This window comes from Medicago truncatula, chromosome 7 (assembly GCF_003473485.1).
Source record: "Medicago truncatula cultivar Jemalong A17 chromosome 7, MtrunA17r5.0-ANR, whole genome shotgun sequence".
Lineage (NCBI taxonomy): Eukaryota > Viridiplantae > Streptophyta > Magnoliopsida > Fabales > Fabaceae > Medicago > Medicago truncatula.
The window spans coordinates 39,190,573-39,207,676 of record NC_053048.1 but is presented as its reverse complement, the minus strand read 5'-3'; the positions used below and the strand labels follow the sequence as shown (position 1 = coordinate 39,207,676).

Below are 17,104 nucleotides of genomic sequence, written 5' to 3'. Positions count from 1 at the left end.
TGTCGTTGGTCTCTCCAACGATTGTTAGATGGCGTTCAATCATTTAGACTAGTTCAATTATTTTTTAAATCACTTTAACCAATGTGATTTAAAAATGTCTAGAATGACGACTAAGAGCAGACACATTGGTACCTCCAATGCGGGGGAAAAAATATTGAAGGTCTCTCAGGACCTAAAATCTTACTTAAGACCCCAATCTTAAGTGGCCCCCACACAACTTTTCAATAAAATAATGATAATTTGGTCTTTTTAAGGTAGTTGGGAGAAAAAATGGAAGGCTAAAAGCAATTTTCCATATGTTTTTTTTTTTTTGCAAAATAAAAAAACAAGGAACAGAACCAGACGAGGAAGGAGAAGAAGACATGGAAACTCCCAACAAAGACGAAACAGAAATCTCGAAAGTAGAATTCAATGATTCCGAGATTGAATACATCAGCTACGGCGGCGAACATCACCTCCCTCTCATCATGAACCTTGTCGACGAAGAACTCAGCGAACCTTACTCCATCTTCACCTATCGCTACTTCGTTTATCTATGGCCTCATCTTTCTTTTCTGGTGCTAAATCTTTCCTCTTTTTACCTTTTTATTATCTGGGTAATTTTTCAATTCACCGTTAATCACTTTGATTTATTAACATTTGTGTTTTCTTCTTTCTTTGTTTTTTTCAGGCTTTTCATAAGGGTAAATGTGTGGGCACGGTGGTTTGTAAAATGGGGGAACATCGTAGCACTTTTAGAGGATACATTGCTATGCTTGTTGTTATCAAACCCTACAGAGGAAGAGGCATTGGTAATTTTAATTCACTTTGATGTCTTTTCTTTTTGAATTTTACTCTTTTATTTTCATTTGATATAATGGGTATGTTTGGATTGTATTGTTTGAGCTTATACTTGTGAGACTGTTTATTAGAGCTTATGGAAGGAGCTCATTAGATGTCCATAAGCTGTTTTCAACTTATTTTCATAAGCGCTTCTCTATGGCAAATGAAAACAGTTTATAGCTTGCAATAAAGTTTGACTTTAATTAATCTTTTGTTATAAAATAACTTATACTGTAAGCACTTAATTGAAGTTGTTTATCCAAATAAGGCCTATATGTCATTATGAGGAATTATTGAAAAATTTATGTTTTATGCTGCTGACTGTCAACTTATACTGTAAGCACTTTTTTATGCAGCCACAGAACTTGTTACTAGGTCTATCAAGGTGATGATGGAATCAGGCTGCGATGAGGTATGTATAATTGTATGTTACTATGAGATAGATTGGATGAACTTTTAAATAAGCACCTATTATAGGAAAATAAAATTGAAATAATTTTATCTCCTAAACATATTTTGCTTCTTGTATCTTTGTACTTAAAAGATCTTTTTGTTTGTCAGAAATCAATTGCCTGCTAATTGAAAAGTTTCTACCAGTCAGAAGTTGAGCTAAACCTGGCCTATATCTAGTTGTTTTCCAATGTCATGTAGTTTAGGCATGTAGAGAAGGCTTTTAGTTTTCGTGTTGGTTGGCAACCATTTTCCTTATTTAAGTGCTAGCTTCCATGTCAGTTTGTGCGAATAACAACAACAGTGAGAGTATTTTTCCACCAGGTGGGGTCAGTTACGAGATCAAACAACGCTATAATAACATCTTATGTCCTATCTTGAACCGCGTCTAATGATAGACTATTTAAAGTTAAATCCCTCTTAAACCTGTAGCGTTCCTTAACCTCTCTCTACCTCTTAACTATTTGATTATACTTATTCCTTCATCGTATCTATCTTTGTCGTTGGTGTTCCTGTGGGTCTCCTTTGCATATACCCTGATCGCCAAATGTGAGACTATCATATTTTTCACATTAATATCTCTTTAACTTTCTATGTGTGATGTTTCCATCCTTGATTCTATCTTGTCTCGTGTGACTACTTATCTTTCATAACATTTTTATCTATTCAATAATAAGTTGACTTTCCTATTAGGTTTTTTCGGCCCTGTATTCAATCTCATACAACATTGCATATAACCTTGAGTGGTACTTTTCAATGAAAAATTAAATATTGAAGCAGTGTTCCGGTTTATCACCTGAGTGAATCCTAGGGTTTGCATATCTCTTTATTCCCCTTATTTTGTATGATAGGCCCAAGTTACACACAATGTAAGATTCGAAATACAGTGCATTCTCCAATTCCATCTCTAAGCTAGAATTTACCACATGTCTTAGTAAACTGGCTTTTCATATAGTAATAGTACTGGTTTACTTCTATTTAAGTGAAAAACACGTGCTTCCGAAGTTTGTCTCTAACTTCCCATTTTCCAAAAAAAAAATCATTGTGGAACCAACTACTGGATCTGCTCAATAATCACATCCAAAATAATTTCACCTTGGTTTATTTTAAACAATTAAAGTTCAAATGTTTGGGAAAGATTATATAACAGTTTCTGTAATATAGTCCCTATGTTTTCATATGATGATTGTGTTTAACACACTTACAACAATGTTTGTGTAAACTCGGGTAGAGTCACACAGAAAATCTTTGCAATGAACTCAACAGGTCAATGAGGTTACTCAACGAAGGGAACCCAATCCCACTACCCTTCACTCTGTAGTAGTTTTGAATCTTATGATTTGTCAATTTATCCAGGGATGGAACTAGGTGTATCTAATTAGGGCAGCCGCCACCCTTAATATCTTTAATTTTGAGACTATGCATACTTGAAGTTACACACTCGTCCCCTAAAATGAGAGACACTTTGTTGATTGGTTATTTGATTTAGAAAAATGCATGTTCATGAATTTAACAACACCGTCAGTTATTGCACTTTGTTGATCTTATGATTTGATGCATTTTTCATTGCATTTATAGGTTCTTCTAACGTCAGCTTCAATGCCACACTCATTATTTATTTTCAGGATGAGATTTATTCTTGCTTAGAATAAACACTTATTTACATTAAATTTAATTTGGCTCTTAAAATAATTTTTGTTTGAGATGATAAAAATAAGACAATTAATTATTAGTAATAATAGTATTGAAACACATTTGTAACTTGGCTCTTTCATGCATATATAATATGTGCTTAAATTAATTAACGTGAGTTTATGATTTCAAACCAACCGAGGAGTCATATGTGTTAAATTTTCGTCACCCTTAACAAATTTTTCGGGTTCGGTCCCTGAATTTATCCGTTGATTTTGAGTTTGAACTTGTTATGCTCCATTTATGAACCGATCTTGTGATTTGTGAATTTGAGCATCAAATTGAGTTGTGATGGTACGTTTGTGTGCTGGTTTGGTTTAGTCTGGAGCTATGAACTCATCATTGTTCAACTTTTTGGTGCTTGCAAAAATACTTCAATTTTGTCAGTGGTCTGCTTTATTACTATGTTAATGTTCAATATTTACTACACATGTAGTAAATTATGTTTAGATTTTATGGTAGATGTTCAAAGTTAAAACATATTTTTGCATTGAGTAAACACTCATAAGTTACATTCTTCTTTTGTTTATACATTTACAGGTTACACTGGAAGCAGAAGTCACAAATAAAGGAGCACTTGCTCTGTATGGTCGCCTTGGCTTTATTAGGGCTAAGAGGCTTTTTCACTACTATTTGAATGGAGTCGATGCTTTCCGTCTTAAACTTTTATTTCCTCGTCCAGACTTGCACGCACCTCTGGACTCACCGGATAAATACGGGAGCCACATGCATAGTGATCATGGCGATTCACTTATTGAGCAATGATTGATTCCATTCATGATTATGTACTTCAAACAAAACACAAAATTTTGAGCACATTGCTTTATGAACTGATGCTATGTTATGGCGTGCATCAATGTTTTTTCTAGTATGTTAGGTTATGTACATTTTCTGTTATTTGCATTTCACTTCTCGTTAACGTTAGAGGTTGAAAAAAATCAGAAATGGCAAGACAGTCCTCTTTTAAACCCACAAATGTTGTGAACCCTAGTGATAATCAATTTTTTGCACATACTTAATATGTTAAAACTTATCTTAAAAATATCAGATGTCATGTTTTTGTGTATTGAATAGATATTGTCTTATACAACTATACTCGATTTGACTTCTGCATAAAATTTATGATTTGCTATCTTGTCTGAAATCGCATAGCATTCAACAAAATAGACTTCACAAAATAGTGACACACAAAGATTTTAGAATTAAACATACCAAACACACTCTAACGAAATTATAAGATTTTGGAATCCGTACTTTTTATGCAACAATACATTCGGAATGGATACTTGTTTCCCACCATGGGAAAGTTCCATATCCCAGGACAGCTGGCAGATACTTAACTGGTTGAGAAATAAAAAAAGAAAAATCAAATTAGTTTTTTAATCCTTTTTGAAATTTGTAGTACACCTCCCTCTCTTACCAACGCTAGACTTTAGTTCAGAATTGGGTATCTCAATTATTTTTTCCAACCTTCTGCCGTGTTTTCATTCCGGACCACCTCACTTCATCTTCTACGGCGTCAATCTGTCTTGTTTGTTGAACCGAACCACCTAACTTCATCTTCTCCGGCGACAAGTTCCGAGTTTGGAAGAATCCAACAATAAACACTCCACTCCAGCAATCAAAATATGCAAAACCCTCTAGATCTGTCACCGATCTTCTATTTTTACACTTATCTGTTGTTGAATTTGAAACTGAAATGGTGAAGATTGTGATTTTCTAAAATGCCTTCAATTTGCTATAGATTGCATGTTTTGTTTTCTGATGCTATACAATGCACATAACTTTACTGTTCCTGTATCTATCATTATAACCTATTATCATAATTAGAGATTTAGCCCAACACAATTACAATATGAAAACCAGGTAAAAAGTACGACTGACTTAAATACTTTAAGGGACAAAATTAGTGATTCATGATTCTTCAAATCACCTTTTGTTTTTGGTTTAAATCAAGCAGGCCAGAGCTATATTGTATTGAATTTGTTTTTCTTGTGCTGGAATCGTTTTTTTTTTTTTTTTTAATATACTTGGAGGTTGAATTTTGATATTGAAATTTAAATGAACTTTTACTGCTTTCTTTCAGTTCTATTAAAAATGTGGTCAAGTTGACCACTCAATTTGCATTCTTGAAGACTATCTCAAGATTGTGATTTTCGAATTAATTTTGTTAAAATTAATTTTTTATGTCTGGTAAAACTGAAATGGTGATGAATGTTAGTAGTACTTATGTATTTTGATCATGTGCTCTTTAAATTACGTTTTAACAAACCTTCGATATTCAGCCGTAGTATAATTTCCTTCTGTTCTGTTGTATGTATCATGAAGCTTGATTACTGTTATGAAATGCATTTGGCCATGTGGGATTATAGTAAACTACGACATTTAATTTCTAATTTTATCATGATGCCTGATAGTAAAAAAATTATGCTCTTTGAACATGCAGTTAATGTCATACATTATTAGTAATAGTTTATAGACACATAATTAATGTTAACAAAATTAATTTTAAGTCATAGAAAATAGTTCACATAATTTAATTTTATATCACACATTATTTATCTTTTTAATCTAATTTTAAAAACTTAATTCCCTCTCTAATTTAATTTAATGTTGCAGCATTATAAGAAGTGAAAACAGCAAAAATAAAAGAACCAGCAATGTCCTGGCTTACAAACAGCAAGCCCAAGACAAATTTATAAGGTCCATCGTTTCATACAAAATAAATAAATAAATCAAACAAATGATAAAATGTTATTCAATTATTGGTGGGGTAGGTTTTTTTGGTCCACCATGTAACCATAAAAAAGTTACTCCCCTTACCGGGTCATAAATCTGGGCCATCCAAATAAATAAGTATTAAATCTATGGCTGTCCTTGAATTTTTCCATAATGGGAAAGAACTCTCCTTTTCCATACTAAACTCCACCTCGAAATAATCCTAAAAAAAATGACAATGCCGAAAATAGTCAAATATGACATCAAACATTATTACTCACACACATTTTCATCTTGTTGTTTTTGAATTCAAGTCTAATTTTACAGATAAATATTTCATTAACTACGGTATAAATCAAGTAATCAATCAATTTTGTTTCAAACGAAGAGTGAATAATACACCTATAAACTCTAGTTTTGAGAGTAGTAAATTTGAGTTGACCAACTTAACATTAAACATGCACATAAACACCTTTTAACCGTTTTGATAAAAATATGATAACAATGCATATGTTTTATTATTTAAATGACTGATTTGTAACAATAAAAACTTAAAGTGACCATTTGACATTCATTTAACAATCCATTTTTGTAAGAGTGGGTGAGATTCGTATAAATAGAGAAGATATCCATTCATTTGAGTCATCCACCTAATTATTCACACATCAAACCAAACAATGATGAGCCTGAGAGTATATTGGAAAAAACTTATATCTCATGTTAAAGAAAAAAAATTAACCCTTAAAAACAGTTCATAAAAAGTGTCATCAAGCTAATTTCATAATGATGATTTCGACTCAAATATCTAACCTAAAACCAAAGTAAAACTTGTCCTTTTCTAGAATATATATCTATAATAGAAATTTTTTGATAATGCAGACAAGGTTTTTGGCTGGTAGACCTTGTGTTTATACGTGTCTTTTATCTGTTACATCTTGTGCAGGTGGAGGTGGAAGAGTTAATAAATTTGCTGATTCAAAAAATATATACACGCCAAAAAGAATGGTTTTTTAAGTAAAAGGTAATATTAATCAGACCTATATATTACATGCTCATTTTCATATCTATTCATGTAGATATGGCAAATGTGCATAGGAACTTTCCTTCAACAATCCAAATAGGATTTGCTCTTTTAGCATTATTGTTCTCTAACAATGCCAAAACCATTGCAGCTCGCTTTGTTCCTTCAATAACACCTCAAGCAAATGAGCATTCACTTCAGAGTCCAACATGTGTGAAACTTGGATGCACCAAGAACCAACAGAATAATCTTGATCCATCTCTTACCCACAAGGTTGATCATTTCTTACAACCTAGTAATGTTTATCGTATTTTTAGGTTAAGTCCAGGAGGTCCTGATAGACATCACAATTAACAATGATGTGATGTGATGTACTCAAGTAACTCTTAAATAAAATCTTGCTAGTGAGCTCCTTACAATATCCTAACATCTTCCTTCCTTTTTTATAACACTCGTGGATCACCAAAGGTCACTTTCTTTCTCGTGTATATGTATATGTGTATTAGTAACAATTAATACTCCATTCAATTTTAAATTGGGTTAAATATGTTTTTGTCCCTATAAATATGTCAACTTTTCTTTTTAGTCCCTCTAAAATTTCCTGCAATTTTTAGTCCATAAAAAAAAATTCATCTTCATTTTTGGTCCCTCCTTTAAAGTAAACTCATATGTAGAATTCATATTTTTGAATAAAAATTTTCAAAAAAATTCATAATATTATAATAATTTCTCCAAAAAAAAATTAGAATTTTTTAACAAAACATGAATTTAATATGAATTTTTATATTTTTATGGTTAAAAATTCATATTTAATTTGCATTTTATTAAAAATTCTATTTTTTTTAGAGAAATATTTTTACAATATTCTACACATTTCTGCAGAATTTCATTAAAAAATACAAAAATTAACTTAAAAATAGGGACCAAAAGTAGTGATCGAAAACTTTATAAGAACTAAAAGTTGAAGGAAAATTTTAGAGGGACTAAAACGAAAAAATTGATATATTTATAGGGACCAAAAACATATTTAACCCTTTTAAATTTAAGAAAACAACAACTAAAACTTTTTTTTATTGAGTGTAGTGATCAAATAACGTCATAATACTTTATAGTATATTTTTATCCAGCTATCTCTAAGTTTTTCTTAATAGTTTCTTTTTTTTAAGAAATAAAAACGTAAATCATAATGACAAATAATAAGATTTTTTTTTTAAACTAGGTGAGAAACCGGGGCTTTCTCACCCAATTAATAAAAGAAGACTATTACAAAATGAGTCAAGAATAAAATTAGGCCACCAAAACCTATTTTTAACATAACCACTCCTTCTAAAGCCTATGTTTGTATTGGCGGTAGATTTGTTGTGAACGAGCGTTTAGAGAGATACTATAACTTCTAGCTTCTCTATTATTAATTCCCAAGACTCTCAAACACACAGTAATAATGGTGAAACGTCAAAACAAACCCACACACAAATTCATGCCACTTAAAACCATGCAGTTTTACCATCTATTTCTTATCTGTCAAGACACCAATTGACTAAAACCACCAATTTCATAAAATCGGGTTCCAACCAAAAGTTATTCCATTTGGTAGACTTAGAAAATTCGATAGACCTCATAGCACCAAAAAGTTCAGCAAAGAGAGAGTTTCCAGTTCCCAATCCCTTAGCAAAACAACCTAAAAATTGAGCATTCTTTTATTTTCTTTCAAAAACACTCGTAGCACTCAACATAAACAAAGTCCACGGGCATAGAGAAAGTATATTTCTTGGTGAACTAAAACTCATAATAAAATAGGATGTAAAAAAATTACAATAAAAAGTGTACAATATTTATTAGCCTCAAAAGATAAACTAATTGTCTCTTAGATATAAACAAGACTAGAGGTAATAATTTATAGATTTTTGCCAGTAACACTGCTTAAAAAAAAAAACAATTTCACTCCAAAATACCCTTAAATTTGAATAAAATTTCAACAACAAAAAAAATCCAAATGATTGACAATAAATTACGCCGTTTGTAACACCCTGTTTTCCCAACTTGAATCTTTTTGCATAAATCAGAGTAAAACAACTAAACAGGATGCTATACTTCTTTCAAATATGAATATAGTAAAATTACTATTTATTTCAATCATCATATGTCATCAAATTAAATCTCATTGTTGCAGAAAACAACTAAGTTCAACATTATGTTGGCACAACGGCCTCAACTTAAACAACTTAATTAAAATCCAGTTTAAACAAAACTTTAACATAAAATCATGATAAATATGTAACACATGGAAAACAAGCAAATCCCCATCCCACGCGTATCAGAGCGACCCTAAGACAACGACACGTGAGAGAGTCGTCTCACTTCAACAACTATTCTTGATTTCTTACCAAATTGTAAAGGCAACATTTCCAAACAGAAGGGGTGAGATTTCACATTCAATAATAATAAGCATATAATTCATCAAATGCATTTAACATCATCGTAATATAACATAAACATCACATCATAAACATCATCGTATAACATCATATACTTCACATCATAAACATCATCATATAACAACATAAACAACAACGATTAATAAATATTAATACTTCACATAGTTCTTCATTAACAACTCATTTATAAATTACAACTTAACGACAACGACAATGCGACTTCAACAACTTAAACTTGACAAATGCAACTTCAACTTCTTAATCATGCATGTGGTACCAACCAGTGCATCAAGCCCCCAACGTATTGAGCGTAAATATGCTCACATGGCATCAAACCCTCAATGTATTGAGCGTAAATAGGCTCACAGGGCATCAAACCCTCAACTTACAGGGCATCAAGCCCTCAACATAATATGTATAAATATACATTACAGGGCATCAAGCCCTAAACTTAAATGAGTATGCATGGACTCAACGTCTTACAACTTAAACAACTTAGACATCTCATATGACTCTAATAATTTGGATCAACATCTTACAACTTAAACAACTTAGACCAACATTAGCATTCTAATCACGACAGCAAGGCAGCACCATTAAATAAAATCCAGAAGTCAACATCAGCAATAATCATCCAATATAACCATTACAACTTCATATCAACATCTTTCATAGCATAACATCATTAATAACAACAACTTGAATGGTATAACAACATTATTTTCTATATCATACATTTTCCACATAAATATATGTAACTCAAATTATTCAACAACAATATTCACATAATATATGTATTTCAAATTATCCAACAAATATATTCACGTCAAACCAAATTAGATCCTTTCATAACATAGATTAAATACTCTTAAACACCCTAGTTGAACTCATAGTACTTCTAGTTTTGAGGTTTGAAATTATTCATTAAGTTTTGGATTAATTTAGAAACGGTTATGCTGAATTTTCATAAGATTTCACTAAGACTTCCTTGGAGTATTTTCATCATATCTCAAGAACCAAAAATCATTTTCACGTCAAACCAAAGCCATTGGAACACTAGCTCAATTATCTACAACTTTCATGTTTACACCAAAGGCCAATTCAAAACAGAAACGTGTGAAAAAGACGCAAGAACATTAAAGAGGACGTGCTGTCAGAGAACAACTCGGGAAAAATCCACTTTTCACCCCAAAATCCCAATTTTAACTTCCATATGCCCAAATTTGATCCAAAAACTTGTCTAACCATTTCTATACATTTTAAGACACTCAAAACCATATAAAACATTGCACTAAAAATAACTCATGATCTGAACATCACTTCTACACAAATTCAACTAATTTTCTACTCTATTAACAACCAATTACAACTTCAAAACCTAATTCTCAAATTCTCATAACTACAACCTACAACATGCTAAACTCAATTTCAGAATTATACAACTTAGAATTAGAGAAAGTTAGTCTCACCCTTACCTTAAATTAGATGATCGGACTCTACAAGATTGCTCCTCTTCTCACAAGATTCTTCTCTTCTCTGAATTCTCTCTTCTCTTGGTTTTCTCCCTTTTTCTCCAAAACCAGGTTTCACGTAATCCTTGTTTTCTAATTCTAACTCTCCCCTTTTATATAAATCCTTAACCTACTTATTTTCTCTTATTTCCAAATCTGCCATCCAAGTCTCAATATTCTATTCTAATATATATATAAAATATTTCTATAACAAATAACAAATATATCTCTATAACAAATATATTTCTATAACATATATATTTCCACACCAAATAAGAAATATATTTCTACACCAGATAATATATATATTTCTACACCAATAACATATATATTTCTACACCAAATAACATAATATTTTCACACCAAATAACATATATATTTCTACACCAAATAACATAATATTTCCACTTATTCCACTAAACTCTTCTAATTTCCAAAACAGCCCCCACAACTTAATCTTATTTTATTTTCAAATCTTATTCTATTAAATAATAAAATAAGCCACTTAATAAATCAACAACACATCACAAAAATCATATAAATCACATAAGTCATAAAAATAGACTCTAAACTCAATAAAATAAATAAATATTAAAATAGGGCATTACACCGTTAATCCTGTCCGAATAGCAAAATCAATCATCTTAAATACAATGTCCATATACCTAGATGACATTGTGTTTCCTAATGCCACATTAAAAAAAAGGAGCTTCTACGGTGCAGTCAGGAAACTGACTTTTTTAAAAAAGTTACTTTTAATCTTAATGTTTGATTCATTTTTAAATTGTTGATTATTGATTCATGATTAATAATAATTCATCTAGTAATGCTTGCAACACCTTGGACTTACATGTACTATTTTATCGTTGGCATCTTTAATATGCAAACAGTGTTGATGATATTATGTGATAGTCTTAAGTGTTACATTTTGTGGGGTGTTACACTTAAAATAAGGTAGGATAAAATTATATTAACTGTATTCTTGTTAGTCTGATGAATTGATGATACTATGGAGACTGAACTTTTGATGTCATTGTACAAACAATGGGGTGTTACTCACAACATTTTTGATAGTGTTAACTTCACCAGAAAAATCATTTTCGTGACTTCACCATAGAATTTTCCTAAAAAACAATATCGGTTAGATGTTTCCAAATATCTAGGTTCTAGAAGATTATGATGATAGAGTGTGATATTCTTCTATCCTCATGATTGAGGAATAGGATTTCAGAAACACAAGAGCTAAATGCAATGGTAACAATTAATAGCAGCTCGCTACTTTGATTGATAATTCTTGTCACATATATTGGATAACAACTAACAAGTGCCACCTATGTTTGTACAATCAAGTGCAATTATAAGCCTTTAGTCGCAGATTACATGTAAAATCATCGAAATAATTGGAATGAAAAGTTAAAAAAGTTTTTTTTTTTTTTTTTAGAAAAATGTATATGAACATGAGCAATTTTAGTATTATAACTAAATTTTAAACAAATTTGGGTGCAATCGGATTTGTTTTGGGATGTTACTAGGTGCAATTTTAGTTTAAGATGCTTAATGGTGCAAAAGAGTTTTTTTTTTTAATCAATTGTACAAAAGAGTTATTCGTCGGTTTTTATATTTTAGAAAATATCGTCTCATAACAAAAATTCATCATATCATTCAAGAGGGGAGAATCAAAGATAATAAGAGATGATTGTATGTAAAATAACATGTCAAAAAAGGGCCTATCAAGACAATCTTTCCTTAAAATGATTATTACTCAAATTTTTAACAATGCATGTGTCAACGGTCAACATCGTATCTTTCCATCTGTGTCTACACCACATCTACTTGTTCCTCTCAGCCGCAACCAAAGCATAAGTGAAGTCCAAACTCCAAATTGATTGTCAAAATGGTCAAAATTAAAAGAGTGTACATTGTTGTTAGTAAGACCTACTCCCTCCGTTTCAAAATATATGTCAAATTTTTGCAATGTGCATTATTCACTTGACTTACTTTGACCATACTTTTTAACTAATGTATAAATACAAATATTAGTATGTAAGATGTTGTTTGATTTGTCTCGATAAATATTTTCAAAATGTTAAATTTTTATAATTTTTTGCTATAGATAATTAAAGACATTAACGGTCAAAATTGTGCATTGGCATATGTAAAGTGGTTGACTTGGACATGTATTTTGAAACGGATGGAGTATCTCAATTGACATTGTCGAAATTATTAGGTTAAAGTTCATAGTTATTTAAGTTTGAATTTAGAATTTCCTATGTGTAAATTTTCAAGTGGTCTCCATAAAAAACGGTATACATTATTTTTACTCAAGGAAATTCAAATGGAGGTCAACTGCTGATTGATTGTAAAACTTGTCATTTTCTCCATTTTCATGCACACACGTTTGCATATTTATTGAAAAACATGTCATTTACGAACAACATGTCATAAAATTGTTGTCATTATTCCCAACCAAACAAATGTTAGATATGTCATTTTCGTTCTTGTATATTAATAATATTAAAGTAGTCATTATCCACCACAATTGAAAAAAATAATAAAAAATTGAAGATATGATTTTCATACATCCTCCAAAATAATAGGCGAATACTAAATTAGGGCTATATATTAGTATTGTATTCTAACTATTTTCTCATAAATGGCAAATTTGCAGAGAATCTTTCCTCTGACGATATTCAAAGGTCTTGTTTTTTTACTATTGATCACTAACAATGCAAAAACAATTGCAGCTCGCTATGTTTCCTTCACAACCCCTCAAACAAATGACCATCCTCCTCAAAAACCAACATGCATGAAACGTGAATGCAACAGGGACATGCAGAATAATCTAAGTCCATCTCTTCCTCATAGTTTTCACCAAAAAGCTAGTTTGAGTCCAACAGGTTTAAATTCAATACAACGTTATTCCTTACAACCTAATAATAATATTGTTGATCGTGTTTTCAGAGAAAGTTTGGAAGGTCTATATACAAGAAACCGTAGCACCTTGCAACGTGGTTATACCGCAAAAAGACTGGTCCCAACAGGTCCTAATCGAATGCATAACCGTTAAATATAATTGTGTAAGCCACTTTGGACTTGTTTGTGTGTAAAATATTATACCAAATAAATAAACAAGCTTATTGGCCTCATGTTTCTTCTTTTTGTGTGAAGCCATCTTCCTCATGAGCAGCTGCAAAGAAAATGGAGGAATTGACTTGTGGAAGGTATTTGCCAAGTATGATAGTGTGGGGGAAGTGTGTAAAGAGTAATCAAATAAATGTTTTTTCTTGTAAAATAACACTAGCTCTAAATTTTACTACACAATTTTTAGCATGTTGCACTTTAAATTATATTCAAACTAACTTAAATTTAATTCAAAGCTAATTCTTAAATCTGAATTTATCCTCATTACCTAGTCATTAAGGTTTTGTGTTTGGAGGGGAAAGAAGACGAGGGGTTTGAAAAAAAATAAAGGAATGAGCAAGTAGAAGAAATAGATGATGTTGAGAGGGAAAGATTTTGGAGGTTTATTTTTCTTCGTAATGCAAAATCCTCTTCAATTTGGGGAACTCAAAAAATGTATTGGAGAGAGTTTTTGAGGGTTTATATGAATTCTTCAAATTTAATTAAGGCTTAAATAAGTAAAAAGTCCCTGTAAGTTGGCGCGTTTTTGGTTTTAGTCCCTGTAAGTTTTTTTCTTGCGAAATAACCCTTGTAATTACCAAACGTTTTGGAACTCGTCCCTGCCGCCAGGTTCCGTGAAAAAAAATGGTTTGCACCATAATATGGTTTCTAATCCTTCTACTCTTGTCGAACAGGTCAAATTAAATTCTTTCTTATGGTTGAAGTCAAAACAGGTGAATTTTGATTATACTTATAATGATTGGTGGCAACACCTTAATTATTCTTTGTATGAGTGTCCACTTGTAATTTGTTTTTGTCTTGGTGGTGCTCCCTTGCGGTGGCTATACCTTGTTAGTGTAAATACTCTTGGGTGATTTGCCCCTTGCACACCTTGTGCGGGGTGAATCATTGTTGTTAATGTATCTCTTTCTAGTTTGTTAAAAAAAGGCAATGCTCTTAATTTTGGTAAAAAAAAAAAAAGGAATCTAGATAAAAATCAATAAGGTAATGCTCTTAATTCTAGTAAAAAAATAGAATCTCGTAATAAGGTAATGCTATTTGATTTTTTGATTTATCTTCTTTCTTTTTCTCGACCAATTCAAAACATTACCTTGTCAGCGAGGATCGCGATTAATTGCCTTATTGGTGAACATCAAGATATCAAAGTTTCATATGACTCATTAAGTATAATTTGATCATATCCATATATGTATATATAGAGAGAGACACAAATACACATATCATAATTGTATTCAAATCAGTGCTTGAAGATGGCAGATTTGCAAAAGACATTATTCACAATAGTCTTGATCGGAGTTGCCTTTTCAACATTGTTCATTAGCAATGTCAAAGCAATTGTCCGCTTTCCAGATAATGTTGTAAAAAATGATTTGAAAGGTGTTTATCCAAATCACAACGGCTTCTTGCAATTTGAGAATGTTTATCGTACTACAAGACTAAGTCCAGGAGTCCCCGATCCATACCACCTTAGATCCTTACAATCTGAGAATGTTCATCGTATTGCAAGACTGAGTCCAGGAGGCCCCGATCCACACCACCACAATTCCTTACGACCCGAGAATGTTCATCGTATTGCAAGGTTGAGTCCAGGAGGCCCCGATCCACACCACCACAATTTCTTGCTATCTGAGAATGTTCATCATATTGCAAGATTGAGTCCAGGAGGCCCCGATCCACACCACCACAATTCCTTACGACCTGAGAATGTTCATCGTATTGCAAGGTTGAGTCCAGGAGGTCCCGATCCACACCACCACAATTGCTTACAACTCGAGAATGTTCATCGTATTTCAAGACCGAGTCCAGGAGGCCTTGATCCATGCCACAATTTCTTACAACATGGGAATGCCTATCATATTGCAAGATTTAGTCCAAGAGGTCCAAATCCATACCACCACCGTTTCTTACAACCTTAGACTATTTATCATATTACTAGAGATAGTTCACAAGGTCATAATCTATATCACCGGTGAATGATGTAATAATACAATCTAAATAAAATTTGCAAACATGTTTCATGAATTGTTTATGTTAGATTTTTTTAATCAACCAATTGTATCGAATAACCAAACTCTTTTGCAAGAATGACATAAAATAAATGGGTCAAAACAAACCAGTGCCAACAATTGAATTTGTTTGAATATTAAATATACAAATTTTTTAAGAGCAATGATATTTGAACAACTATTTGATACAACTTTTATGACAAAAATATGTTATTGTAAAAAAATTTCTATTGAATATGACTACTAGGTTGGGGTGACATAAATTTAATTAGCGTTTCTCTTACATAGCGGTTTAGTTCGATTTGTAAAATAAAAACCATATCGTTAAATGAAAAATGGTCCGAATACACCTGAACCTTTGCAGTTTTTGATTTTTGTGGTTGTTCCATTGGTTCGGTTCCGAAAACATTAATTTTACTTTTTCTGATACATCCTCAACTATTCATTACTTTTTTTTTTCATACAATTTATTAAAGATATTTTTGTAAAACAACCCATAATATTTATTTTTCATACAAAATTAATTACATTTTTAATAAATGCATGCACAACTTACTATAATTTAGTAAGGAGGGGAATACTTGATATGCTTAAACACTACTATAAATTCAAATACTAAGTAGTTACTCCTTCTATTACCAATTATAAGCAAAATTAACTTTTTAGGTTCATTCATTTAAAAATGTATGTGATCCCAACATAAATTATATACATAATTAATTAAATGAAACTTAAAATGCCAAATATAGATTTATATACCTTAACTACCCTATCAATTTGTTTAATGAGTAAAACTTGTCAAGGTACTAATAGGAAATAGTTTAGCGTCACTTGTAATTATTAAGGCTGAATCACATTTTTGGTCATCACATTTCGATAAGCTCACGAAAATGATCACGTCTCCTTCAAATCAAACAAAATTGTCAACTATATATATTTTTTTGTAGTTTTAGTCCTTCCTCCTATTTTCAACTCTAAAAACGCAGAGAAATGACAGTTTTAGACCTACCCCTATGTAAATAAATAAGGAATAATGACAGTTTTCGATAGGAGTATGTCTAAAACTGTCACTTTTTTGCATTTATGAAGTTGAAAATAGAAAGTAGAACTAAAACTGAAAAAAAAAAAAAAAAAGCGATAAAAAAGATTATTAATCAGTGGCTTTCCCGTTTCTATCTCATTCTTCGATAGCGTTAAGCTTCCAACAGTCCATGAAACAAGTTAAAATTTATTGCATTTGGATCATATGAGACGAACACGCTAAATGTGCAATCAAAGATAAATAATCCACTGTAGCAATAAATGAGC

The 17,104-nt window shown here is 31.3% G+C and overlaps 1 protein-coding gene and 1 long non-coding RNA gene across 2 annotated transcripts; both read left to right on the top strand.

The window, feature by feature from the left end:
• Positions 1 to 291: 291 nt before the first annotated feature.
• Positions 292 to 3,936, top strand: LOC11443089 (N-alpha-acetyltransferase MAK3). The gene is made up of 4 exons (XM_003624463.4): positions 292 to 557; positions 671 to 791; positions 1,179 to 1,234; positions 3,505 to 3,936. The coding sequence occupies exons 1-4, from the start codon at positions 297 to 299 to the stop codon at positions 3,727 to 3,729; spliced, it is 663 nt and encodes a 220-aa protein (XP_003624511.2). The 5' UTR covers positions 292 to 296; the 3' UTR covers positions 3,730 to 3,936.
• A 9,308-nt stretch (positions 3,937 to 13,244) lies between these two features.
• Positions 13,245 to 13,986, top strand: LOC120577145 (uncharacterized). The gene is made up of 2 exons (XR_005643200.1): positions 13,245 to 13,726; positions 13,818 to 13,986. It is a non-coding gene; the product is annotated as an uncharacterized lncRNA (long non-coding RNA).
• The last annotated feature ends 3,118 nt before the right edge of the window (positions 13,987 to 17,104 follow it).

What these genes read in the sequence shown, in the direction of transcription:
- LOC11443089 (XM_003624463.4), top strand. Translation starts at nt 297, where the DNA reads ATGTTTTTTTTTTTTTGCAAAATAAAAAAACAAGGAACAGAACCAGAC. An exon ending in CTACAGAGGAAGAGGCATTG is followed by an intron (nt 792 to 1,178) that starts GTAATTTTAATT and finishes TTTTTTATGCAG; the next exon opens with CCACAGAACTTGTTACTAGG. An exon ending in TGGAATCAGGCTGCGATGAG is followed by an intron (nt 1,235 to 3,504) that starts GTATGTATAATT and finishes ATACATTTACAG; the next exon opens with GTTACACTGGAAGCAGAAGT.